Raw genomic sequence first — 26,568 nt, 5'->3', positions numbered from 1 at the left:
CCCATTTGGATCCTCTTATCTCCACTCTTCTCTTAGACTTTACTTTCCTGTCCTTTTTTTCTTATATTCATCGTTTATTCCATATCCTCTTCCCACCCTGCTGTTGTAATTCTATTTTTGCCTGCTCTGTAGGCTCTTATCTTGGTTTTCAGAGGTTTAAGGACCCAAGTTTAGAGTCAAATTGAAAGGGCATGTGGTTGGGTGTCTAATCTCCTGGCATCTGGGCTGGGCCCAGAGGGCTGAGCATGCCCTCCCCTGTGGCAGAGCTCTCCCAGCTCAGGGGGTTGGTGCACTCAGGGACCCAGCTGATGTCTCCAGACATCGCTGACCTCTGTTTCCTTTCAGGTTCTGCCAGAAGAAGAGCCCAGGCGCCGTGAGGGCACTGCTTCCTGAGGAGACCCCGACAGCCGTACGTACGAAGTGGTCCTGGGGTTAGTGGGCTGGGGCTGGTAGGAGAGGAGTGCTGTGGGGTTGTCTGTGTGTGAACATGCACATGAGGTGGTAGGCGGGTCAGTCCTGGACTTAGGCGTTCGTCACTGTCCTAACTTGCCCCTGACTCAAAACTACTTCTGTGTCACAGGTTCTGAGCAGTGCAGAGAACATTGCTGTGGGCCTTGCAACAGAGAAAGCCTGCGCATGGTTGTCAGCCAACATCACAGGTGAGGTCCAGGGAAGGGGAGTGACTGACCAAGTTTTTCAAAAGTGGACTGGCAGGAAGTTGGAGGCCACTCTGGGGGAGACAGGACTCAGGGCCAGCTGGCAGCAGGGGAGGGCAGGGGTTGGCGCGGTGAGCCTGTGCAGGCCTGCCTTGGTGACCCCTTCTCTGTCCTCCCTCTTACTTGCAGCACTGATCAGAAGGGAGGTGAAAGCGGCCGTGAGTCGCATGCTTCGAGCCCAGGGTCCTGAGCCAGCTGCCCGGGGGGAGCGGAGGGGCTGCTCCCGTGCCTGTGAGCACCATGCTCCCCTCCCCTCCCACCTCATCTCCGAGATAAAAGTACACAGCTCCCTACTCCCTTCGGCTCCCCTCCTCCTGCCCCCTGCTCTCTTCCTGGTCGCCCTTCTTTCTTCCTCAGCTCCAGTGTTCGTGTAGCGGCTTTCTGTGTTGTCCAGCTAGTTTCCATTTTGTTACTGAGTGGAGTTAGGTAGAGCCAAACTGAATTGAATGGTTTTAGTAATTGCTCTTCTCTGACTTTTGTACTTGAATCACCCAAAAGGGTGAAAGGGAAGAGGGTCAATGTGAAAATTGTTGACTGAGTACACGGTACATAGATGGTATCGGGAGTGGAGTTGGGAATGGCTATCTAGTACAACAGGGAAGTTTTAAGGAACAGTCATCCCAGTATTGGGACAGTATTTCAGGAACATTCTCCTGTGTGGGAGATGATGCTTGTTTGGTTACAGGCAGTAAGAATAATTTATCAGTGCTCTTAATTTGATAAAAAGGATTTATACGGTCTAGAACAGGAATCTGAACAATTCGTGGGCCAAATCCAACCTGCTGCTTGTTTTTGTAATAAAATTTTATTGGAACACAGCCACGTTCATTCATTTACAAATTGTCTGGGGCTGTTTTCACGCTCAGGAGCACAATTGGAGTGGTTGGGACAGGGACCTAAACTAGTAACTGGCCCAGATCTGCGGTAGTAGTGTTGTAATAAAGATTTAAACTAGGGACAAAAAAGGACTGACTCAAGTTCGAGAGTATATAAGATGGAGAAGGAAACTCTCAGCAGCCATTAGCTACTGGTTTTCAATACACAGATGATTTCTGTCCTGAGGCCTCGACTCTCCTGAGAAAATGAACGGAGAATCATGAGGGACAGAAAATACCACATGTACGTGATAGGACATGCATGCTTTCAGAACTGGCTTGGTACGACATCTCGAGCTCTCTGGCAGCACACTGTCCCTTGGCTTACCTGATCCATCTGTTCCCCCTGTTGTCCACTTGGTCGCTTCTGCCAGCTGTGCTGTCCTGCCCTGCCCTGCCCAAGTCCCAAGGGCACCTTGGCTCATTACTTCACCTTTCCTTTCTGCCTGTCTCCACTGGCTGATCCCCACCCCAAGCCACATTCTCTGTGGCCTCCTTGGCCCTGGCCTGGCCTGAAGGCTTACTCTGCGGCCACCCTTCCTCTCCAGGACGTGCTCTCCCTGGCTGTGGGGCCCCGGGAACCGGAGGAGGGAGTTGCCCCCGAGTATCTGGAGCAGCTGCTGGGCCAACTGGGCCAGATGCTGCGGTGCCGCCAGGTGAGACAGGGCCTGATGGCCTTCTTTCCTAGCCTTGTCCAGTGCCTGGTAATCAGAGCTGCACTGGCCCAGGGCTGCTGCTTGAATTATGGTGCTAATATCCAGGGTCTCCTGTTTTTCCCCCACAGTTCCTGTGCCCACCGGCTGAGCAGCATCTGGCAAAGTGCTCTGTGGAGTTAGCGTCCCTCCTTGGTATGGCTCCTTTTTATCACATCCCTCTGTTGCCAGATCCCCCAGTTCTCTGGGTTGGGTACAAGCAAGATTAGAAAACAGTTTTCTGCTCTTCTTCCTCTCAGGGACACATGACCTTGCCTCCACTTCTTAAAGCTTGGCTTTTCTCTCTTCCCACAGTTGCAGATCAAATTCCCATCCTGGGACCTCCGGCACAGCACCAGCTGGAGAGGGGGCAGGCTCGAAGGCTCCTGCTCATGCTGCTCTCCCTGTGGAAGGATGACTTTCAGGTGCCAGTTCCACTGCAGCTACTGCTGAGGCCAAGAAACGTGGGGCTTCTGGCAGACACTCGGCCGAGGGAGGTGAGCCAGAGAAGGTGGATGGGGGCTGGCGGGCAGGCTTCTTAGAAGCCTCTGCAGTGATCTTTTACACCCACTGCCCCAAATGTTATTAGCTGGTTTAGTCCCCTTTTCTGGGGCTGTACTTATTTTCTCCTGTACACTCAGAGAGACTCCTCAGTCTCATCTCTCCTTCTCCCTTAGCAGCTCTGTCCTCTGTATCAGGGTCACTGTGTGGTCCTCTTAGCCCCCTGACCTCTTTCTCCATATGTATTGCAGTGGGACCTGCTGCTCTTCTTGCTCCGGGAGCTGGTAGAGAAAGGTCTGATGAGACGGATGGAGATAGAGGCTTGCCTAGGCAGCCTCCATGAGACCCAGTGGCCAGGGGTAAGGAGTCTTCATATTCTATCTGGAGAGAGAATAAGTGTCATGTCCCTTTTATCCTGAAAGGGGGGCAGGTGATAGGGCCTGGCATCCTGAGGATCTTCCAAAGCTCAGCGAATATTGTCAGATGTCTGGAGGACCACCCTGAAATGAAATGGCTGTTCTGGGGCACCTCCTTCACATTTAAGTAGCTGTTATATGAAGGACTGTGTCCATGGAGAAAGGGAAGATGGGAGATAGTGAGAAAGCATGGCACACCTCTGGCAAAACCCTCTGATGGTGGGGTTGTTTCTGGCCACACTGCTTGTCTTGCAGGGTCAGGGATTGAACCTAGGCCCTGGCAGTGAAACTGTGGAGTCCTAACCACTGGATTGCTATGGAATTCCCAACTGTGGGTGTTTATAATCAGGATAACCTGGATTTTAAGCTTAGTCAGTCCTTAATGTGATTTAGGGCAAAGTAGTTTCTTCATCCATAAAATGGGAATAACTTAGACCTTATGGGGTTTTTCAAGATGAAATAATGTGCATATGAAGTACTCATTACTGGTTCTGAGCCTCCCAGTAGAGGCTCGCCCTGTTGGACTTGAGCGTCCTAGAGTACTAATGGGACAAGTCCATTTCCATGTAGAAGGCAGTTGGGAAAAAACAAAATACCTATGCTGTCTACTCACTGCTTAGCTAGGGCTTCATATTTGGGACTGATTTTTAGTAAAAAGGGTGAACAATTTAGAATCATGTGTCTGCTTTTTCAGTCACCTTTCTGCTTATTCCAGGATTTCTCTGAAGAATTAGCAACACTGTTCAACCTGTTTTTAGCTGAGCCCCATGTGCCAGAACCCCAGCTAAGAGCTTGTGAACTGGTACAGCCAAACCGGGGGACTGTGCTGGCCCAGAGCTAGGGCTGGAATGTGTCCCTACTTTGGGCATCTCACCAGTGTGCTGGAACCCAGCCTGACTGTGCCTCAGGAGGAGGCCCCAGAGCCACCCCAAGTGCCCACTGTGACCCGTGCTGCTGTGAAGTAGCTCCATCTGTCATCAGACTTCCTGCTCACATATGAAGGAAGTGTGTGGCTGCCTGGCATCCCACAGACGGCAGGCTCGGCATCCCACGGACGGCAGGCTCACCATCCCAAGTCCAAGAGGAAGAAGGAGGGGTCACTGGATTCAGGATTATGGTGGAAAAACCTAGATATTCCAGTCCCGGAGAAGAGTTGGCTTTACTACTTGGATACTAAGTGAAATGACCTGTGGGGACTTGTTGACACAAGATTCGAGCCCCACTTGCTGCTACCCCAGTATCTCTTAAAGCTTTGTGGTTTGGAAAATCATGACAAAGGCAACTGACTTCTACTTAACTTGTGAGTAAAGTTAAACATGAATCTTGGGAGTCTACATTTTCTTACCACCAGGAGCTGGACTGCCATCTCCTTAAAAATTTACAACAGATGTGGGGCTCGCCCGACAGAAACCTGCCTTTTACCTTGCACCCTGCCTGCCTTCAGTCCCGTGCAGGTAGTAACTTTTGACTCTAGCTCCATCCAGGGGCCAAGCACGGGCAGAACACTAGAGCTTTTTAAAATAAACTGTTTTCTTTACAGGGGCTCTTGTCTAGTTTTTTTCACCTTTTTCGTACCTACAGAAGGCTGCAAAGTCTCAGGTGGGCTTGGAGGTGGGTATTGACAGGATAGAGCTGTCCTAGTGGCTTGGCCACTCAGCAGAGACTAAATGTTCCCGTATGTGAGACCTGCAAATCAGAGAGCCTGGGGCCCTTATTAGCTCACTGCCAACAGTACTGACTTCTGTGCAACTCCCTTTAAAGGTTTAGGATGTGTGAAATTTCTACTCACTTGTTTTTGGGGAGGGGTGGGGGCAGGAGTTGGGGATGTTTGAGTTGACTCAGAACGGAAGCATTCTACATGTCTATAAATGGTGCACTGATTCTAAGAAAGCACTACTCTGATAATGTGCATTAAATTCATTCCTGTAAAATTCATGGTTTTTCTACTTTGGCAGTGTGTACAGAGAGATTCAGTCTCTGCCAGGGAAAGAAGGGTACTCAGTGAACCCTCTTGAACTGTGTGCATGTGTGTGTATTTCTTAGAGGAAAAGTTTTCAGCTGTCAAAGAGGTCTACAACCCAAGGAAGGGTAGGTAAGAGGCTCTGGGCCTAAAGAGGTCTGCTGTGTGCCATTATAGTAGGTCCTGTCAGCACAGAAGGGTGAAAATGGGAACGTCCCCCATACCTCTCCAGTCACACTTCTGCCTAGTCAGGCTGTGACCTGCCCTTCCCCTCAGCTCATCTGAGTCAATAAGTTTTTGCATCTGAACCTTTTTTCTTCATCTGTGCTTCGAATCTAACATACATTTCCTATAGGAAATTCTGAAAGTTCTGAATACTTGGGAACCAAAAAAGTTTTAAGAAATGTCTTATCTTTCTGCACCCATCAGGTATGGCTCAACGAAAGCACTGCTCCAGGAAGCTGAGTCCCAAGGTAAGCAGCTACTTCAGACACTCAGCTCCATGTGAGATGAGACAGACAAGCAAGCAGGGAGGAAAGCCTGGAGCCCTGGAAGATGCTGAGTTAAAGGCTACTCAGATAAATAGCAACAGGCCCAATTCAGGAAATAATGCTGTTCTGTGTGAACCTTAAAGGCTTACTTTAGGCAGGCAATCAGAAAGGAATTAGAGATAGGCAGCTAATGAACTAGTGAACTCATTAGTATTTAGATTCTTTTCCATATGCCTGCTTTCTACTAGTTATCTAAAACTGGTTTTCAAAGTGTGGTCTCCAGACCAGCAGCCTCACAATCACCTGGGACTTCCTAGAAATACAAATATGTGGGCCCCTCCAGGCCTCTAAATCAGAAACTTGAATGGGGCCAGCCTGGGGTGTCCCAAGTCCTTTCCGTAATTCTAATGCACAATAAAGTCTTGAGAACCAAATATCTTAGCACCAGTGTCAGCTAGTGTTCTTTGATTTGCTGACTCACATGCCTGGCTTGTGGCTTCTCTAGTTCAGGGGATATGGTCTCCTTGGGGCTGTCCACATGTTCAGATTCCCACTGCTGGCTCTGCCTCAGAAGCCCCAGAGGGACATACCTGCTAAAGAGCTTCCTTCCAGGGCTCTGTGATTACCGCTGGGTGTGCCAGTGACTCTTCTGGAATTGTCCATCTTGTTCAAACTTGGGCTACAGCTGGCAGTAGCTGGGCAACTAATCTGGTTGCTCTTTATATGCAAAGCAGTGCTGAGCTCATAGGAAACAGTATATATGTGTAAACTATAGCTTGAAACTGGGCCATGAACAGTTACTGCCATCATAATCCAGGCTGAATACTGAGCTCAAATGACACATTTAGGCTATCCCAGGGTAGTCTTCACTGAATAAAAGTACACACTGGACTTAATTTGCAAGTGTTCTGAACTTTTCAATCAGTGGTCTTAATCATAATGAAAAGAGAAGGGAGTACATAAATAGGGTGTTAAATATATCAAGTGTTACCAAAATATTAACCAGAAAAATAAGTTTAAAAGCAATTAAAAAAAAACCTTCAATAATATATAAATAACTTAATCTGAGGTAAGAGGGGAAAAAATCCTGCAAATACTTTCAGAAAAATAAATCTCTGCTGGACTATGCAGAAATTTACCTTTTTTACCACATCATCTCAACCCCCATATGGTCATCCTCTTCTACCAAAGATTCTGGGCACCAGAACTGAAGCCAAGAATCTCTCCCACCCCTAGCACTTTCAAGTAACCATACAGAATAAAAGCTCAAGTTCAGTCAGAAAACTGAACCCAGTCTCCATCCCACCCTAGAACAGAAGGGGCTACAGCAGTGCGTGGAATGCTCAGGAGCCCGAAGGCTGGAACCAAGCCTTCGAGTGAGGTAAGGAATGGAACTGAGCTTCCTCCTAACAAATAACTTACCTCCTCTAGGAAGTCCATTATCATCCCTCCTGTCTTCAAAAGACAGTTTTTCATCTCTGAAATGAGAGATGCCCAAGCCCCATCCCCAGTCTTCCTCAAGGATCTGGGGCCCCACCCTTACCCCAAATCTATGCAGCCAGCTTCTACAGTGGTTTTCTCATTCTACTGAGCTCTGGAGCGAAGGCTCCGTAACACAGCACCGATCAGTACTCCTAACGGGCCAAGACCCAAATGAACGTCCTCTCCTGCGAGGGAAAGGAAGTGGGTGGGGGCAAGGCAAAAATTAATAATAAAGCAATTTGTAAAGATTCAAGGAGGAGAAACAATTCTTCATCATTGTTCTGGTTTGTGTAGATGTTTTTTAAACCATTTTCTGTTTTGGTATTTCCTAACACTCCATCCCACAGTGGAGCTGAATGCTGGAGGCCGATGGCAGCTTGCTTCTCTACCAGCCCAAGGGCTGCACCAAACTAAGTAAGCACCATGTCAGAGCACTGCCATTTCCCAGCTCTACTGGCTGTACCCAATCCTGATCCTCGAGTGGCCTATATGCCATAGGGTCCCAGAGACAGGAAAAAAAGGTGAGAAATCCAAAAAGGTGAGTTGAGCTTCATTCACTCTGGACAGCCAGAGCCAGAAGCTCAAGCCCCCTTGCTCTGCAGAGGTGCCAGCTGTGACCAAGTGCCGACCAGGTTTCATTGGAACTTCGGGGCGGAATGCCGTCTGTTCAGTCAGCCACAGCAGGTAGCCTTGGCTCTTCTTGCATCAGGATACTGAGAGTAACAAGAACTGCCCCAGCATCTCTGGGGCATCCTGGAGTGCCATCTTGACTGTGAGATGCTAACTACCAAGGAAGGAAGCCAGTCTGGCTATAACCAGTGGCTGCTGTTTGATGAAGGAGCTCAGAAGTTGAGGGGGGAATCCTGGAGCACCAAGTTCTACCTGAAATAAACCAGAGAGGGAAGAGTCAAAGGTGTGCACTGGGGCATACTTCAGCCGTAAGTAGCTGCGGTGATGGGACAAACTCTGAACTGAACTCTGCACAGTCCTGTGCGCTGCTGCTCAGATCTAGACAAAAGCTTCACTTCCCAATGTCAAGTCAGGGAACTAAGGCTGCTGCTCTGCCTCACAGTGACTCATCTATCTCCTGAGGACCCTGGGGACAGCCAGAGGATGAAGGCCACCAGGCTCTGAAAAGAGCAGCTTTCAAGAAGGTTGATCAGCTCTGCCTCATTCCTTCCTCTCTGATTTGCCACTGACTTGTGACCCAAGAAACCCTTAAACCTCCAGCTTCAGGCCACAGGTCCTGGGTCCTAAAGGATGTTGAACAGCTTTACAGTAAGCTCCCATGAGGCTGGGGTCAAATCAAGGCATGCTGTGAGACCAGCTGCAGGAGGTGGATCACCTGGGCCAGGTAGATGACTCTGGTGATCTCCTTCCCTTCCACGGTGAGGGGCTGCAGGATCCAGGCACTGGGCAGGATCTCCCCTCGGACCATCTCTCTGCTGGGTCTTGGCATGGATGCATCATACACAGACTGGGCTGCCATGATAGACAGCTGCCCCTGGAAACAGCAGTGTGAGTTCAGCCTATGTAATGCGGCTCCACCAGGGACAGGCTCCAGTGCAGGCAGTACCATGGAAAGACCAGCCTTTGAGGCCCTCCCCGCCACACATCATGTCCAGTTTGCCCTCCTCCCCCGCCAGAGGACCATGCCCACAGAGATTGCTTTTCACAATATGCCAGCCCAAGTTCCTCCCACATCTTTACCGCCAGCAAGGCAGGCACCTCTTTGGCTTCCACGCAGACACAACAGAAATCCCGTGGCTGCTTCAGTGCACACACGGTGGTATTGCACACCAGATACACTGGAGGGGCAGGGATGCAGAAAGTCAGAAGGTGCCCAGCGACACCCCATCATTCTACAGCCTGACACCCCGCTAGACCAAGCCTGAGTACCCAGCCTCCCAAGAGTGCTGCCTCTGTTCCCTGGGCTCACCCAGGTTGATGCTGTTGGTCACCCGCTGGTGAAGTCTCGCTGTCTGGATGGGCTTATGGTACAGGGGCCACAAGGTGGGGTCACTCACAGCTGCCCACACATGAGACAGTGGCTGGGACACCACGCCAGCGCCCAGGAAGCCATGCCGGGTAGAAGAGAACATCTTGTAGTACAGCTGCACCTCCTGCTCCTCACCCTGATGGCTGGGGGAGACACCAAGGGTGGAGAAGAGGAGGAGGGGGTAAAAGCTGGGCTCTAGGGTCACAGAAGAGCTCAGGTGAGGGACTCAAGGAAGCCAGGGTGGAGAAGGCAAAGGAGGAGACAAGGCCAGCAGAGCTGCAACAATAAGACGCTGTGCAAAGCAACTTACTTCCAGCCAGCTGCTGCCCGGCAGCTGAAGAGGTTGTTCAGGTTATCTGAGCAAGCAGCCATCACCTGGGGACACAGTGACCACACCCAGATTAGTGGGCACAGCTGATACAGAGCAGGCCCTTGGATGAGTCCCTCAGGCTAGCGTTTCCTGAATTGCCCCTTTTGTGAAGGGAGAGAGCTGCTGAAGAAGCCCTAAGCTGCCCTGTTCCTCCCTTCTTCCTCCTCCCTCCCCAACGAGCAGAGTCTGCTGCGGGAAACCTCACATCAGCCATAGAGAGGTCCACGATGTGCTTGGCCAAATCCTTGTATGAGGAGGAGGAGGAGGTCCCCAGGCTGGACAGGCTGGACGGGGAACAGCAGCAACTGCCCAAGGCGGCACTGCGGCCTACAATGAATAGGTGGAGGCTCCTGAGCATCAGGGCCTTGGGGCAGCACTGGCATCCTGAGGGACAGCAGCCCCCCAGGATCTAGCAGACCTCAGCCCTGAAGTCCCCACACAAGGCAGGTACCTGCCCCACCACTCACCGTAAGCTAAGCTTTTCCAGGCAGAGCTGGCCAGATTCAGCTGATTGTTCCTCACTGAAGAGCGGCCCCGCACTTCCCATACCCAGGAGTCTCTGGAATCAGGCAAGTTTGTGTTGCCCTGAAGAAGAGAAGATGCTCAGGACCAGAGCCGAGAGAGCAAAGTGCCAGAAAGCCAGTGCAGGGTCATCTCTGCCTCTGAACTGCACAGACAGTCTTCAATATAAAGGCTCCAGTGAAAAGGTCATCCCCACTGGGATTACAGGAAGCTGGATGCCCCCAAGAAGGCAAGAGCAATAGAAACCAGTCCCTGGAGAGTTTCCTTGCCCCTCAAGTCACAAGTTCAAGGTTGCTTGTAGAAGAGTTCCAACAGGGATCAGTATAAACTGGGGCCTGAGAGGTACCAGGGGTCACTGGGTCGGCGGGGGGAGGACCCTCTGCCCACTGAAGCAACTGGGATGAGGCCACGGCTGGAGCTGTGTTTAGTGTGAGCAGCAAACAAAGCCCAGCTGGGAGGTAGGATGGGGAGGGAGAGCGATGGGCTGTGAAAAGCTTGATTTTTGGCCCCAGCCCCACGTCCAATGGCTAAGCCCAAGGTTGTAATGTGGAAGCCGTTCCAGTCCAATCACTAAATCGTGTCCACTCTGCAATCCCACGCATGGACTGCAGCACACCTTGCTTCCCTCTCCTTCACCAGCTCCCAGAGCTTGCTCAAACTCATGTCCTTTGAGTCAGTGATGCCATCCAACCATCTCATCCTCTGTTGTCTTCTGTCTCCTCCTGCCTTCAATCTTTCCCATCATTAGGAAATTTGAAGCCAGACCCCATCTTTACTGCGAGCAGCTCCTCAACGACATGACCCTTGACTTCTGGTGGATCTAAAAGGCACTTACCATCCAAACTGTATCATCAGTTCCTAACCTTGTGCTGCTTTAAAGACAAGAAGACGTAAACAGAGGTACTCTGTCTCCATCCTCACCTCCTTTCTTCTTCCTGCAACATCCAGTCTGACAGACTGAGATATTTTGCCACCTTCTTAAGAACTTTTCACTACTGATCACCTCGCTCTTCACTTATTGCCTCCACCTCTTCCTCTTCACTAGATTCTTCATATGAGCATTTAAGCATGCAAAGATTTCTCCCACCTTTAAAATCCTTCCTTTATAGGCATCTTTGCTCTTCAAAGATAGACCTGAAAGGACTGTCACCGTTTGCCACCTACTGCCTCTATCCCCTTCTGAACCCACTCAAAGCTAGCCATTGCTAGATCCATGTGCCTGGATCTAGAGAACAGGTCCCAGTCCTCATTTTGCTGAACATATCCCATTCACAGCAGCATTATTCATATTAGGCAAAAAGTGGAAACAAACTAAAATGTCCATCAACTTATGAATGGACAAATAAATATGATAATCATACAGTGTGATATTTTTGGCCATAAAAAGGAATGAAATTCTGATACATGCTACAGTGTGGATGAACCCTGCTGTGGGTTCAAAACAAGATACACTGAAGTCCTAACTTCTGCTCTCTGTAAGTGTAACTGTATTTGGAAATAGGGTCTTTGCAGGTGTAATCGAGTTACAATGAGATCCTACTGGATTAGAGTGGGACCTACATCCAATGACAGGTGTCCTTATAAGAAGGCCACATGAAGACATAGGGACAGAGAGACACAGGGGGAGAAGCCATGTGATGCCAGAGGCAGAGGCTGGAGTGATCCAGTTACAAGCCAGGGACTGTCTGCCACTACCAGAAGCTAAGAAAGAGGCGTGGAATCTAGAGGCATGGAATCTAGAGGCACGGAACTCTAGAGGCGTGGAACTCTAGAGGCATGGAATCTAGAGGCGTGGAATTCTAGATTCTTCCCCTAGAATTTTCAAAAGCAGCATGGCCCTGTTGACATCATGATTTCACACTCCCAGCCTCAAGAACTCTGGAAGAAGTTTCAGTTGTTTTAAGCCACTTTGTTTATGGTAATTTGTTATAGCAACTGTAGGACATCAAGAAACCCTGGAAATATTATGACTAAAAGAAGCCAGTCACAAAGGACCATATATTGTATAATTCTATTTATATGAAATGTCCAGAATATACACATCCATAGAGGCAGGAAGTAAGTAGATTAATGGTTTAGGAAGAGTTGGGGATCGTGTGTTTGGGAAGTAATAACTAAGGAGGGTAGAAGGTTCCTTTTTGGAGTAATGAAAATACCCCAAAATTAATTGTGTCGATGGATATTCCACTCTGTGAACGTACTAAAAGTCAACAAGTTATAACAGCAGCAACAATAAAAGGATAAATGAACTAAAGAAAGTGCTCAGAAAGGATGGGCATGTTAAAAGGGCATAAGACTCAATCTGAAAGAAAAAGAACTCCAAATAATAAAATCTGGAACAATCTGGGCAATTAAATTAATAATGATAATACTGGATTATAACTCATAGAATGAAATATTTATGAGTCCAAATTGAACAAAATAAATAACTGGATAAATCTAAATAGAGAAAGAATAACACTTCCTTACAGAAATACCAGAAGAATCAATAAATGTAGAAGAAATTAGGGAAATAAAAAATTGCCATTAAAACACCACATTAATAATTTTTTCAGGCATACACCAATGGATGCTAAAATAAGTGGGCAAAAACTTGAGATAAAATAGTATATTTGCATGGTCTCTATCTTTCCCATGATGTTTATTAATTATAAAGAGAAAAATATTAACTTTCAGTGGAGAGATTCTAGCCACTACTGTAACTTCAAGGTTAACATCACTAACAAGACATAATGACATCTGGTACCCTCTGAAATATTGAGGATAAAGCATTGCATGGAATATATACCACAGTGCTATTTGTTGTTTCTCTGAAATTCTAAAATAGCCAGTATCCTGCACATTTTTCTTTGCTTTATCTGGCAACCCCAACTGAGAGGGCACAGTTTCTGTGGTATTCTTGCCAAAAATGCATAACCACAATCTAATCATGACAAAACAACAGACGAACACATCCTATAAAATTACTGACTATGAGACAAAGAAAAACTACGTAATTATCACAAGAAGGAATTAATTATTTTAAAGGGCAGAAATTAACAAGTTCAAATCAAAATTGACTTCAGAAGAGATGGAAAATCTAAAACAGAGGTTGGCAAACTTTTCTGTAAAGGGTATAGTAAGTATCTGAGGCTTTGTGGACCATTTTAATAGATGCAACTTGTTACCTCTATCACTATACCATAAAAGCAACCACAGAGAACACATAAACAAATGAGAGAGGCCATATTCTAGTAAAATGTTATTTACAAAAACAACTAGTGGACCACATATGTCCAAAGGAGTTTGCTGAACTCTGATCTCAATAGACCACTTTCCAAAGAAGAAATTTTTCAAACAACTTATCCTGCCAAACACCAGGCCTTGTCATTTTCACAGAATCATTATACTCCATGTTAAAAACTTAGGTAATTCTAAAAATATTTTAATCTCTCACCCCCAATTTCCCTCTCCCACCCACCTCAAATTATTCTGACTTCTTTAGGATACATCATTTTGTTTGTATGTATTCTTACAAAAGGATTGTTTTATTGTATGTAGTTTTAACTTATACAATTAGTAATGTTTTACCTCACTGTTTCACAGTGCTTTTCATTCAGTACTTTGCCTAGGTGTTCATCCAGTTTGTGATTCTGACTCTTACACTGAAAACAACAGACTCCCCAGGTAGGTAGGTGCCCAATATGCTACTGGAGATCAGTGGAGAAATAACTCCAGAAAGAATGAAGGGATGGAGCCAAAGGAAAAATAATACCCAGTTATGGATGTGACTGGTGATAGAAGCAAAGTCCGATGCTGTAAAGAGCAATATTGCATAGAAACCTGGAATGTTAGGCCCATGAATCAGGGCAAATTGGAAGTGGTCAAACGAGATGGCAAGAGTGAACGTCGACATTCTAGGAATCAGAACTAAAATGGATTGCAATGGGTGAATTTAACTCAAATGACCATTATATCTACTACTGTGGGCAGGAATCCCTTAGAAGAAATGGAGTAGTCATCATGGTCAACAAGAGAGTCCAAAATGCAGTACTTGGATGCAATCTCAAAAATGACAGAATGATCTGTGTTCATTTCCAAAGCAAACCATTCAATATCACGGTAATTCACACCTATGCCCCCAAACAGTAATGCTGAAAAAGCTGAAGTTGAAGGGTTCTATGAAGACCTACAAGACCTTTTAGAACTAACAACCAAAAAGGATGTCCTTTTCATTATAGGGGACTGGAATGCAAAAGTAGGAAGTCAAGAAACACCTGGAGTAACAGGCAAATTTGGCCTTGGGGTACAGAATGAAGCAGGGCAAAGGCTAACAGAGTTTTGCCAAGAGAACGCACTGGTCTTAGTAAACACCCTCTTCCAACAACACAAGAGGAGACTCTACACATGGACATCACCAGATGGCCAACATCGAAATCAGATTTGATTATATTCTTTGCAGCCAAAGATGGAGAAGCTCTATACAGTCAGCAAAAACAAGACCAGGAGCTGACTGTGGCTCAGATCATGAACTCCCTATTGCCAAATTCAGATTTAAACTGAAGAAAATAGGGAAAACCACTAGGCCATTCAGGTATGACCTAAATCAAATCCCTTATGATTATACAGTGGAAATGAGAAATAGATTTGAGGGACTAGATCTGATAGACAGAGCACCTGATGAACTATGGACGGAGGTTCATGACATTGTACAGGAGACAGGGATTAAGACCATCCCCATGGAAAAGAAATGCCAAAAAGCAAAATGGCTGTCTGAGGACAACTTACAAATAGCTGTGAAAAGAAGAGAAGCGAAAAGCAAAGAAGAAAAGGAAAGATATTCCCATTTGAATGCGGAGTTCCAAAGAATAGCAAGGAGAGATAAGAAAGCCTTCCTCAGTGATCAATTGCAAAGAAATAGAGAAAACAACAGAATGGGAAAGACCAGAGATATCTTCAAGAAAATTAGAGATACCAAGGGAACATTTCATGCAAAGATGGGTTCGATAAAGGACAGAAATGGTATGGACCTAACAGAAGCAGAAGATATTAAGAAGAGGTGGCAAGAATACACAGAACAACTGTACAAAAAAGATCTTCACGACCCAGATAATCACGATGGTGTGATCACTCACCTAGAGCCAGACATCCTGGAATGTGAAGTCAAGTGGGCCTTAGATAGCATCACTATGAACAAAGCTAGTGGAGGTGATGGAATTCCAGTTAAGCTATTTCAAATCCTGAAAGATGATGCTGTGAAAGTGCTGCACTCAGTATGTCAGCAAATTTGGAAAACTCAGCAGTGGCCACAGGACTGGAAAAGGTCAGTTTTCATTCAATCCCAAAGAAAGACAATCCCAAAGAATGCTCAAACTACTGCACAATTGCACTCATCTCACATGCTAGTAAAGTAATGCTCAAAATTCTCCAAGCCAGACTTCAGCAGTACGTGAATCGTGAACTTCCAGATGTTCAAGTTGGTTTTAGAAAAGGCAGAGGAACCAGAGATCAAATTGCCAACATCTGCTGGATCATCAAAAAAGCAAGAGAGTTCCAGAAAAACATCTATTTCTGCTTTATTGACTATACCAAAGCCTTTGACTATGTGGATCACAAGAAACTGGAAAATTCTGAAGGAGATGGGAATACCAGACCACCTGACCTTCCTTGTGAGAAACCTATATGCAGGTCAGGAAGCAACAATTAGAACTGGACATGGAACAACAGACTGGTTCCAAATAGGAAAAGGAGTATGTCAAGGCTGTATATTGTTACCCTGCTTATTTAACTTCTATGCAGAGTACATCATGGGAAACGCTGGGCTGGAGGAAGCACAAGCAGGAGTCAAGATTGCTGGGAGAACTATCAATAACCTCAGATATGCAGATGACACCACCCTTATGGCAGAAAGTGAAGAGGAACTAAAGAGCCTCTTGATGAAAGTGAAAGAGGAGAGTGGAAAAGTTGGCTTAAAGCTCAACATTCAGAAAACTAAGATCATGGCATCTGGTCCCATCACTTCATGGGAAATAGATGGGAAAACAGTGGCAACAGTGGCTGACTTCTGGGCTCCATTTTTTGGGGCTCCAAAATCATTGCAGATGGTGACTGCAGTCATGAAATTAAAAGATGCTTACTCCTTGCAAGGAAAGTTATGACCAACCTAGATAATATATTAAAAAGCAGAGACATTACTTTGCCAACAAAGGTCTGTCTAGTCAAGGCTATGGTTTTTCCAGTGGTCATGTATGGATGTGAGAGTTGGACTGTGAAGAAAGTTGAGCACTGAAGAATTGATGCTTTTGAACTGTGGTGTTGGAGAAGGCTCTTGAGAGTCCTTGGACTGCAAGGACCCAGTCCATCCTAAAGGAGATCAGTCCTGGGTGTTCATTGGAGGGACTGATGCTGAAGCTGAAACTCCAATACTTTGGCCACCTCATGAGAAGAGCTGACTCATTGGAAAAGACCCTGATGTTGGGAGGGACTGGGGGCAGGAGGAGAAGGGGACGACAGAGGATGAGATGGCTGGAGGGCATCACCGACTCAATGGACATGAGTTTGAGTAAACTCCTGGAGTTGGTGATGGACAGGGAGGCCTGGAGTGCTGTGATTCATGGGGTCGCAAAGAGTCAGACACAACTGAGCGACTGAACTGAACTGAACCATTACCACCATAACTCCTACCACAGTTTAGCCTCTGGCCAAGCTACATGGGGGAACATAGCCCCACCCATCAATGGAAGACTGGATTAAAGATTTACTGAGCATGGCCCTGCCCATCAGAACAAGGCCCAGATTCCCACACAGCCAGTCCCTCCCATCAGGAAGCATCCACAAGCCTCTTATCCTAATCCATCAGAGGGCAGACAGAATGAAAACCACAATCACAGAAAACTAACCAAACTGATCACTTGGATCACAGCCTTGTCTAACTCAGTGAAACTATGAGCCATGCCATGTAGGGTCACCCAAGATGGACGGGTCATGGTAGTGAGTTCTGGCAAAATGTGGTCCACTGGAGAAGAAAAAGGCAAACCACTTCAGTTTTCTTGCCTTGAGAACCCCAAGGAAAGTGTGAAAAGGCAAAAAGACAGGACACTGAACGATGAACTCCCCAGGGCAGTAGGTGCCCAGTATGCTACTGGAGAAGAGCAGAGAAGCAGCTCCAGAAGGAATGGAGCAGCTGAGCAAACGTGGAAATAGTGCCCAGCTGTGGATGTGACTGGTGGTGGAAGAAAAGTCTGATGCCGTAAAGAACAATACTGCATAGGAACCTAGAATGTTAGGTCCGTGAATCAAGGTAAATTGTTAAGTGGTCAAACAAAAGATGGCAAGATTGAACATTGACATTTTAGGAATCAGTGAACTAAAATGAACCAGAATGGGTGAATTTAACTCAGATGATCATTATATCTACTACTGTGGGCAAGAATCCCTTAGAAGAAATGGAGTAGCCCTCATAGTCAACAAGAGTCCAAAATGCAATACTTGGGTGCAGTCTCAAAAATGACAGAATGATCTCTGTTCATTTCCAAGGAAAACCATTCAATATCACAGTAATCCAAGTCTATGCTCCAACCACTAATGCCAAAGATGCTGAAGTTTAACAGCTCCATGAAGACCTACAAGACTTTCTAGAAACAACACTCAAAAAAGATGTCCTTTTCATCATAAGGGACTGGAATGCAAAAGTAGGAAGTCAAGAGATACCTGGAGTAACAGGCAAGTTTGGCCTTGGAATACAGAATGAAGCAGGGCAAAGGCTAACAGAGTTTGGTCAAGAGAACACACTGGTCATAGCAAACACCCTTTTCCAACAACACAAGAGATGAGTCTACATATAGACATCACCAGATGGTCAATACCAAAATCAGATTGATTACATTCTTTGCAGCCGAAAATGGAGCAGCTCTATACAGTCAGCAAAAATAACACCAGGAGCTGACTGTGGCTCAGATCATGAACTCCTTATTGCAAAATTCAGACTTAATTTGAAGAAAGTAGGGAAAATCAATAAGCCATTCAGGTATGACCTGAATAAAATCCCTTATGATTATACAGCGGAAGTGACAAATAGATTAAAGGGATTAGATCTGATAGACAGAGGGCCTGAAGAACTATGGACAGAGGTTTGTAACAGTATACAGGAGGTGGTGATCAAAACCATTCCCAAGAAAAGAAATGTAAAAGGCAGAATGGTTGTCTGAGGAGGCCTTACAAATAGCTGAGAAAAGAAGACAAGCGAAAGGCAAAGGAGAAAAGGAAAGACATATCCATCTGAATGCAGAGTTCCAAAGAATAGCAAGGAAAGATAAGAAAGCCTTCTTAAGTGAACATTGCAAAGAAATAGAGGAAAACAATAGACTAGAGATCTCAAGAAAAATAGATGTACCAAGGGTACATTTCATGCAAAGATGGGCTCAATAAAGGACAGAAATGGTAGGGACCTAACAGAAGCAGAAGAGTTTAAGAAGAGGTGGCAAGATTACACAGAAGAACTGTACAAAAAAGATCTTAATGACCCAGATAACCATGATGGTGTGATCACTCACCTAGAGCCAGACATCCTGGAATGCGAAGTCAAGTGGATCTTAGGAAGCATCACTAGGAATAAAGCTAGTGGTGGTGATGGAATTCCAGCTGAGCTATTTCAAATCCTAACAGATGATAACTGTGAAATTGCCAGCAAATTTGGAAAACTCAGCAGTGGTCACAGGACTGGAAAAGGTCAGTTTTCATTCCAATCCCAAAGAAAGGCAATCCCAAAGAATGCTCAAACTACTGCACAATTGCACTCATCTCACACGCTAGCAAAGTAATGCTCAAAATTCTCCAAGCCAGGCTTCAACAGTACATGAACCGAGAACCTTCAGATGTTCAGGATGGATTTCGAAAAGGCAGAGGAACCAGAGATCAAATTGCCAACATCCGCTGGATCACAGAAAAAGCAAGAGAATTCCAGAAAAACATCTACTTCTGCTTCATTGACTACACCAAAGCCTTTGGCTGTGTCGATCGCAACAAACTGTGGAAAATTCTTAAATAGATGGGAATACCAGACCACCTTACCTGCCTCCTGGGAAATCTGTATGCAGGTCAAAAAATCAACAGAACTGGACAACAGACTGGTTCCCAATTGGGAAAGGAGTTAAGTCAAGGGTGTATGTTGTCACCTTGCTTATTTAACTCATATGCAGAGTACACCATGTGAAATGCCGGACTGGATGCAGTACAAGCTGGAACCAAGATTGCAGGGAGAAATATCAATAACCTCATATATGCAGATAATACCACCCTCATGGCAGAAAGCAAAGAGGAATTAAAGAGCCTCTTGATGAAAGTGAAAGGAGAGTAAATATCTGGCTTAAAACTCAGCACTCAAAAAATAAGATTATGGCATCCAGTCCCATCACTTCATGGCAAATAGATGGGGCACAATGGAAACAGTAACAGACTTTATTTTCTTGGGCTCCAAAATCACTGCAGATGGTGACTGCAGCCATGAAATTAAAAGATGCTTGCTCCTTGGAAGAAAAGCTTTGACCAACCTAGATAGCATATTAAAATGCAGAGGCAAAAAAATAAAATAAAATGCAGAGACATTACTTTATCAACTAAGGTCCGTCTAGTCAAAGCTATGATTTTTCCAGTAGTCATATATGGATGTGAGAGTTGCACCATAAAGAAAATTGAACTCCTAAGAATCGATGCTTTTGAACTGTGGTATTGGTGAAGACTCTTGAGAGTCCCTTGGATAGCAAGGAGATCAAACCAGTCAACCCTAAAGGAAATCAGTCGTGAATACTCATTGGAAGGACTGATGCTAAAACTGAAGCTGCAATACTTTGGCCACCTGATGCAAAGAACTGATTCATCTGAAAAGACCCTGATGCTGGGAAAGGTTGAAGGTGGGAGGAGAAGGGGACAACAGAGGATGAGATGGTTGGATGACACCATCAATTCAATGGACATGAGTTTGAGTAAGATCTGGGAGTTGGTAATGGACAGGGAAGACTGGCATACTGCAGTCCATGGGGTCAGCCAAGAGTTAGACACAACTGAGCAACTGAACTGACCTATTTTTACATAGTATTACAAATGTGCGTTGACCACATCTTATATATCTATTCTCTCACTGATGGATTCTCTACTGGGTTCCAACTCATTATCACTTCAAATAATGCTTTAGGAAATAATTTCATACATGTTCCCTCATAAACTTTGCAAGCACTGCTGGGTCATAAGACTTTATAAGGTTCCTATGTCCCCAAGTCCTGACATCATCTGACTTTAATCTGACCATTTAATAGGATTAAACATTTCCATTACCTTTGTAACTATTCCTAAACATTGAAAAAGAAAATTTCAACCTTTTTTTTTCTATGAAAAGTATAACATTGATACCAAAATCTGAAATAAACTGTAAAAACAAAAACTTCAGGAAAAAAATTAATAAATACTGACACAAAATCCTGAATACAATATTAGCAAATAAACTCTGAATGTTCATTAAAAGAAGATATCCTATGTATAAGTATATAAAGTATTATAAGAATGTATGAATTATTAGCCCCCAGATCAATTAAACACTCATCTCTAGAGACTGAAATAACCTTTTGGATAAGAATACTATATAAAATAGTAATAGATAAATGCTTCCTTAATATTGCAAAGTACATCTATTTCAGCTCAAATGTTAGCGTTCAGCTTAAATGAAGGAAATTCTTGGAAGCATTCCCACTAAAACCTCAAATAAGATGAGGATGTTTACTGTCATCACTATTATTTTATTTATGCTGGGACATTAGGTTCATTCAATTAGAAAATAAGAAGAAAATAGTGGTTCAAAAATTAGAAAGCAAATGGTCAAATGATCACTATTTGCAGAGGATGTGGTTGTATACCTTAAAAAAAAAAAAAATCAAGAGCACAGCTTCACAATATGGTAACCACTAACCACATATCTTTACTGACCATGTGAAGTGTGGCTAGTGTGACTTAAGAACTGAAATTTAAAAAAAAAAAAGAAAAAATAAATAAATAAATAAATAAAAATAAATAAATAAAAAAAAAAGAGAGAACTGAAATTTTAACATAATAAATTAAGCTACCTGTGTTAGTGACTACTGTATAAATGTGGACCTAGAGAATCAGTCAAAAAACAGTATGGGCACAAAATTAACACATAGCATTCAACTTAACTTTCATACATACAAGAAAACAACCAGACAGAAGACATAAAGGAAGAGAAAATCTATTTATAACAGAAATAAAAAAGATAAAGCAGAAGAAATCAGATACGTAATTTCAGAGACACATGAAGGGAAAGTTTTAAATCATAAAAAGAAGGATTGATCCTTCCACATTCTTGGTTAGGAAATTAACAGGATAAGATGTGATTTCTCTATAAGTTGATTTATAAATCTAATATGGTCCCATTAAAAATACTAAGAAGTTTTCATAATTGAGCTAAACAAGCTAATCCTAACTTTCATGTAAAAAACAAACAAGAAGGAATATACCACAGAGCTTTGGAGTTGGTGAACATGTGATTTGGGGAGGGTGCTGCCTCCCACATACTTTGTCCTATGCATCTCTTCCTTCTGGCTGTTCCTGAGTTATACCCTTTTATGATAAGCCAATGATCTGAAAATTCTACCAATCTACTTCTCTATCTGGTATTCTAGGCATGTGTATGTAACTTCAAATCATAAAAGAGCAGAGCACAGGAATAAGCACTGCTGGGTCATAAGACTTTATAAGGTTCCTATGTCCTCCTATGTGGTAGGAGGGAGACTGTAAGTTCTACTCTATCCAACAATCATTATGGGGAGGAGACAAGATCGTGAAGCAGAAGGACTTAATCTCACCTCCTCTCTGAAAACACCAGAATCACAACTGCTGAACAATCATCAATAAAAGACTGACATATAAGACCAGATGAACTTAATTTATAGAACATTTCATCCAAAAGCAGCAGAATACACATTCTTCTCAAGTGTACACAGAACCTTCTCCAGGGCCACAAAGCAAACCTTTGCAAATTTAAGAAAACTGAAATCATATCAGGCAACTTTTCTGACCATGAGATTAGAAATCAACTACAAGGAAAGAAACTGTAAAAAAGACAAACACATGGAGGCTAAACAATTTACTCAGTGACCAATAGATTCCTGAAGAAATTAAAGAGGAAGTAAAAAAATGCCTAGAGACAAAATGATCCAAAACCTCTGGGATGCAGAAAAAGAAGTTCTAAGAGGGAAGTTTATAACAATAAAATCTCACCTTAGGAAATGAAAAATCTCAACAACCTTATCTTACACCTGAAGTAACTAGAGAAAGAAGAACAAACAAAACCTAAAGTTAGTAGAAGCAAAGAAATCACAAAGATCAGAGCAGAAATAAAACAATAGAAAAGACCAATGAAACTAAAAATGCTGGTTCGTTGAAAAAGATAAACAAAAATGACAAACCTTTAGCCAAACTCAACAAGAGAAAAAGGGAAAGGACTCAAATCAATAAAGTTAGAAATGAAAAAGAAGTTATAATTAACTCCACAGAAATAGAAAGGATCATAAGAAACTACAAGTAACTATATGCCAATAAAATGGACAAATTCTTAGACTGGTACAATCTTCCAAGACTGAACCAGGAAGAAACAGAAAATATGAGCCAGACCAATCACAAGTACTGAAATTGAAATCATGACTTAAAAACTTCCAACAAACAAAAGTCCAGGAGCAGATGGCTTCACAGGCAAATTCTATCAAACATCTAGATAAGACTTAACATCTATCATTCTGAAGCAATTTTTAAAAATTTCAGAGGAAGGAACACTCCCAAACTCATTCTATGAGGCCACCATCACTCTGATAACCAAAACCAAAGACATCACAAAAAAAGAAAATTACAAGCCAGTAACACTGATAAACACAGATGAAAAATCCTCAACAAATACTAGCAAAACTAATCTAACAATAGGATCATTAAAGGATCATATACCATGATCAAGCAGAATTTATCCCAGGGATGCAAAGATTTTTCAATATCCAGGAATCGATCAGTGTGATACACCATATTAATCAGTTGAAGAATACAAACCATATGATCATCTCAACATGTACAGAAAAAGCTTTTGACAAAATTCAACACCCATTTGTGGTTAAAAAAAAAAAAAAAAAACCTCTCCAGAAAGTGGGCATAGAGGGAACCTATCATAACATAATAAAGACCATATAGGATAAACCTACAGCTAACATCATACTCAATAATGAAAAGTTGAAAGCATTTCCTCTAAGATCAGGAACAAGATAAGGATGTGCACTCTTACCACTTTTATTTAACATAATTTTGGAAGCCCTAGCAATGGCAATCAGAGAAAGAAAAGAAATAAAAGAAGTTGGAAAAATTGAAAAAGAAGAAATAAAAGAAAAGTTGGAAAAGAAGAAGTAAAACTCACTGTTTGAAGATGACATGATACTATACATAGAAAATACTAAAGTTGCTAACAGAAAGCTACTACAGCTAAATGAATTTGGTAATGTTGCAGGATATAAAATTAATACGCAGAAATCTCTTGCATTTCTACACACTAACAATGAAAAAACAAACAGAAATTAAGGAAACAATTCCATTTACTATCACAGCAAAAAGAAAAAAATAGCTAGGAATATACCTACTTAAGGAGGCAAAAGACCTATACTCTAAAAACTATAAGGTGCTGATGAAAGACACTGAAGATGATACAAACAGATGAAAAGATATACCATATTCTTGGATTGGAAGAATCAGTATTGTCAAAATGACCATACTAACCAAGGCAATCTACAGATTCAATGCAATCCCTGTCAAATTATCAATGGCATTTTTCACAGAACTAGAACAAGAAATTTTAAAATTTGTATGGAAACACAAAAGACCCAGAATAGCCAAAACAATCCTGAAAAGGAAAAATGCAGCTGGAGGAATCAGACTCCCTGACTTCAAATTATACTAAAGCTACAGTAATCAAACTGTATGGTACTAGCACAAAGACTGATAGATCAATGGAACTGGATAGAAAGCCCAGAAATAAACCCACACACTTATGGTCAATGAATCTATGACAAAGGAGGCAAGAGTATAAACTGGAGAAAAAATAAACTCTTCAATAACTGGTGCTGGGAAAACTGGACAGCTACAGGTAAAAGAATGTAATTAGAACACTCTCTAATACCATACACAAAAATAAATAAAAATGGAATAAAGACAAGTTTAAGGCCAGATACTATAAAACTCTTAGAGGAAAACAGAGACAGAATACTCTGACATAAATCATAGCAATATCTTTTTGGATACACCTCCTAGAGTAATGAAAATAAAAACAAAAATAAACAAATAAGAACTAATTAAACTTAAAAATCTTTTGTACAGCAAAGGAAACCATAAACAAAATGAAAAGACAACCTACAGAATGGGAGGAAATATTTGTAAACAAAGTGACTGACCTGGGATTAATCTCCAAAATATACAAACAGCCCATGCAGCTCAATTAAAAAAAAAAAATCAAAAAATGGGCAGAAGACCTAAACAGACATTTCTCCAAAGAAGATATACAGATGGTCAAAAAGCACATGAAAAGGTGCTCAACATCGCTAATTATTAAATCAATTGAAACTACAATGTGATATCACCTCACACCAATCAGAATGGCCATCATCAAAAAGTGTATAAACACTAAATGTTGGAGAAGATGTGGAGAAAAAGAAACCCTCTGTGTTTATGGGAATATAAATTGGTATAATTACTATGGAGAACAGCTGGAGATTCTTTAAAAAGCTAAACATAGAATTATCATATGATCTAGCAATTCTACTCCCGGGCATTTATCTGGAGAAAATCATAATTCAAAAAGATACATGCACCCCAGTGTTCACTGCAGCACTGTTTACAATAACCAAGACACAGAAGCAACCTAAATGTCCAACTCATGAATGGATAAAGAAGATGTGGTTCAAATATACAACGGATTATTACTCAGCCATAAAAAGGGAAATAGAGCCATTTGCAGCAACATGGATGGACCTAGAGATTATCATACTAAGTGAAGTAAGTCAGACAGAGAAGAGACAAATATCGTATGATATCACTTGTATGTGGAGTCTAAAAAGATGATACAAATGAACTTATTTACAAAACAGAAACAAAACAACATGCAATAAAAGAGAAAAACACTATTCAGCTGTTTAAAAAAGGACCAGATTTACTGATATGAAACAATATCTAAAAAATATCTTTAAGGAAAAAGAGCAGAGAGAAAATGGGTATAGTATGCTTCCATTCATGAACTTCACAAAAAGATAATACATATTTTTAAAAGATATACATATCCTAAGAGATGCACAGGATATCTCTGGAAATATACAGCAAACTGAGATGGATGAATGCTTCTGGGGAGGCAAGAAGGAGACTGAAAGATGCACTTGACGTCCTGTACCTTTGTTACTATTTGAGTACTGTTTTTATTTTTTTTTACTATGTGAAGTTTTGCTTATAAAACACATAAAAGTTTTGCTTTCAGATTTTATATCCCCAGCCAGATCGCATCTCTGAGCTCCAGATCTGGATCCCAGCTGCCTGATTTTCAACTACTCCCCTGCATTTCTCACATGTACTTTCAACACAGTCAATACAAAACTAGATGGTGATCTTCCCCTCAAAACCTGTCCCTTCCAGGGCTCCTCATCACATGGACATCACAAGCCCTTAGAGCCCAAAGTATGTGTGGTTCTCACTCCTCCCACTCCCCGGCTCCAACTTCCAATCCACCCTGGTGCCTGTGGATTCTCTAGTCAACACATGCACATCGGCTTCTCCACTTGGGCAGTGCCCTGAACCAAGACACTGTGATCTCTCAGCTTTGTCACAGTCATAAGCGGGTCTACCGGGGCTGTTCTTGTCTCTTCTCTGCCAAATCTGTCATTTTCCCCACTAAAAAAATTCATCAGCAGCTTTGGGAAGTAGCAATAATCATATGGATTAGAAAGCAGCCATAATTTTCAATAGAGTCTACATGACTTTGCCTTTTCTAGTCTTTTCTTGTGTGATTCTTCCATTTCACTCTTTACATTCCAGTCACACTAACCTTCTTGTAGTTCCCCATAAAATTCTTCCCTTAAATACTCATTTGCTGAGTCTTCCACCTGGAAAGCTCTTCTGCCCCCCAAGTATCTCCAGACACCAACTTCTACTGAGTTAACTACCTCTCAGTTTTCCAGTCTCCGTTTAAACACAGTCTCTTCAGAGCATCTTTGCTGATCCTTCAGACAAAGTCAGGTTCCTGTTTCATATTGTTTTGCACTCCTTCTTCATAGAATTTTCTACAACAATAATTAATCATAAAACAAGCTACTTCCCTCTAATAATCTGTTTAAGGACAAGAATAATTTTGCCCAGTGACTAAAATAGTGCCCACAAAATAAATACCTGTTGAATAAATGAATGAATGAACAGGGAAGGGAGACAAAACCACAGGGAAGACCAAAGGCCATTGCTCATGAGGGTTCATGTCAGCAGTGAGTGGCCCC

The 26,568-nt window shown here is 43.1% G+C and overlaps 2 protein-coding genes across 11 annotated transcripts in view; one reads left to right on the top strand and one right to left on the bottom strand.

Annotated features, from left to right (window-relative positions):
- The window catches only part of CDAN1 (codanin 1), a 33,113-nt gene extending 8,082 nt beyond the window's left edge, over positions 1 to 25,031 (top strand). For 2 of the 7 annotated variants that reach the window (XM_070469081.1, XM_020906754.2), the window contains 8 exons: positions 346 to 409; positions 581 to 659; positions 846 to 994; positions 2,140 to 2,247; positions 2,376 to 2,439; positions 2,599 to 2,780; positions 3,036 to 3,143; positions 3,916 to 4,737. In XM_070469081.1, coding sequence (XP_070325182.1) covers positions 346 to 409; positions 581 to 659; positions 846 to 994; positions 2,140 to 2,247; positions 2,376 to 2,439; positions 2,599 to 2,780; positions 3,036 to 3,143; positions 3,916 to 4,041 — 880 coding nt within the window. In that variant the 3' untranslated portion in view covers positions 4,042 to 4,737. Of the gene's footprint in view, positions 1 to 345; positions 410 to 580; positions 660 to 845; positions 995 to 2,139; positions 2,248 to 2,375; positions 2,440 to 2,598; positions 2,781 to 3,035; positions 3,144 to 3,915; positions 4,738 to 5,589; positions 5,634 to 6,962; positions 8,046 to 10,772 lie in introns of those variants that run through there. The other 5 variants (XR_011488232.1, XR_011488230.1, XR_011488231.1 and 2 more) reach the window with 5 other exon arrangements.
- Positions 6,548 to 26,568, bottom strand: part of STARD9 (StAR related lipid transfer domain containing 9) — a 117,608-nt gene continuing 97,587 nt past the window's right edge. For 2 of the 4 annotated variants that reach the window (XM_020906740.2, XM_070469080.1), the window contains 7 exons: positions 9,970 to 10,087; positions 9,708 to 9,829; positions 9,443 to 9,507; positions 9,073 to 9,275; positions 8,844 to 8,941; positions 8,479 to 8,637; positions 6,548 to 8,015 (listed from right to left, as the gene is read on the bottom strand). In XM_020906740.2, coding sequence (XP_020762399.2) covers positions 7,914 to 8,015; positions 8,479 to 8,637; positions 8,844 to 8,941; positions 9,073 to 9,275; positions 9,443 to 9,507; positions 9,708 to 9,829; positions 9,970 to 10,087 — 867 coding nt within the window. In that variant the 3' untranslated portion in view covers positions 6,548 to 7,913. Of the gene's footprint in view, positions 8,016 to 8,478; positions 8,638 to 8,843; positions 8,942 to 9,072; positions 9,276 to 9,442; positions 9,508 to 9,707; positions 9,830 to 9,969; positions 10,088 to 26,568 lie in introns of those variants that run through there. The other 2 variants (XM_020906741.2, XM_020906744.2) reach the window with 2 other exon arrangements.

This window comes from Odocoileus virginianus, chromosome 6 (assembly GCF_023699985.2).
Source record: "Odocoileus virginianus isolate 20LAN1187 ecotype Illinois chromosome 6, Ovbor_1.2, whole genome shotgun sequence".
Lineage (NCBI taxonomy): Eukaryota > Metazoa > Chordata > Mammalia > Artiodactyla > Cervidae > Odocoileus > Odocoileus virginianus.
Note: the sequence above shows the minus strand (reverse complement) of the source record. Positions and strands in the feature narration are given on the sequence as shown.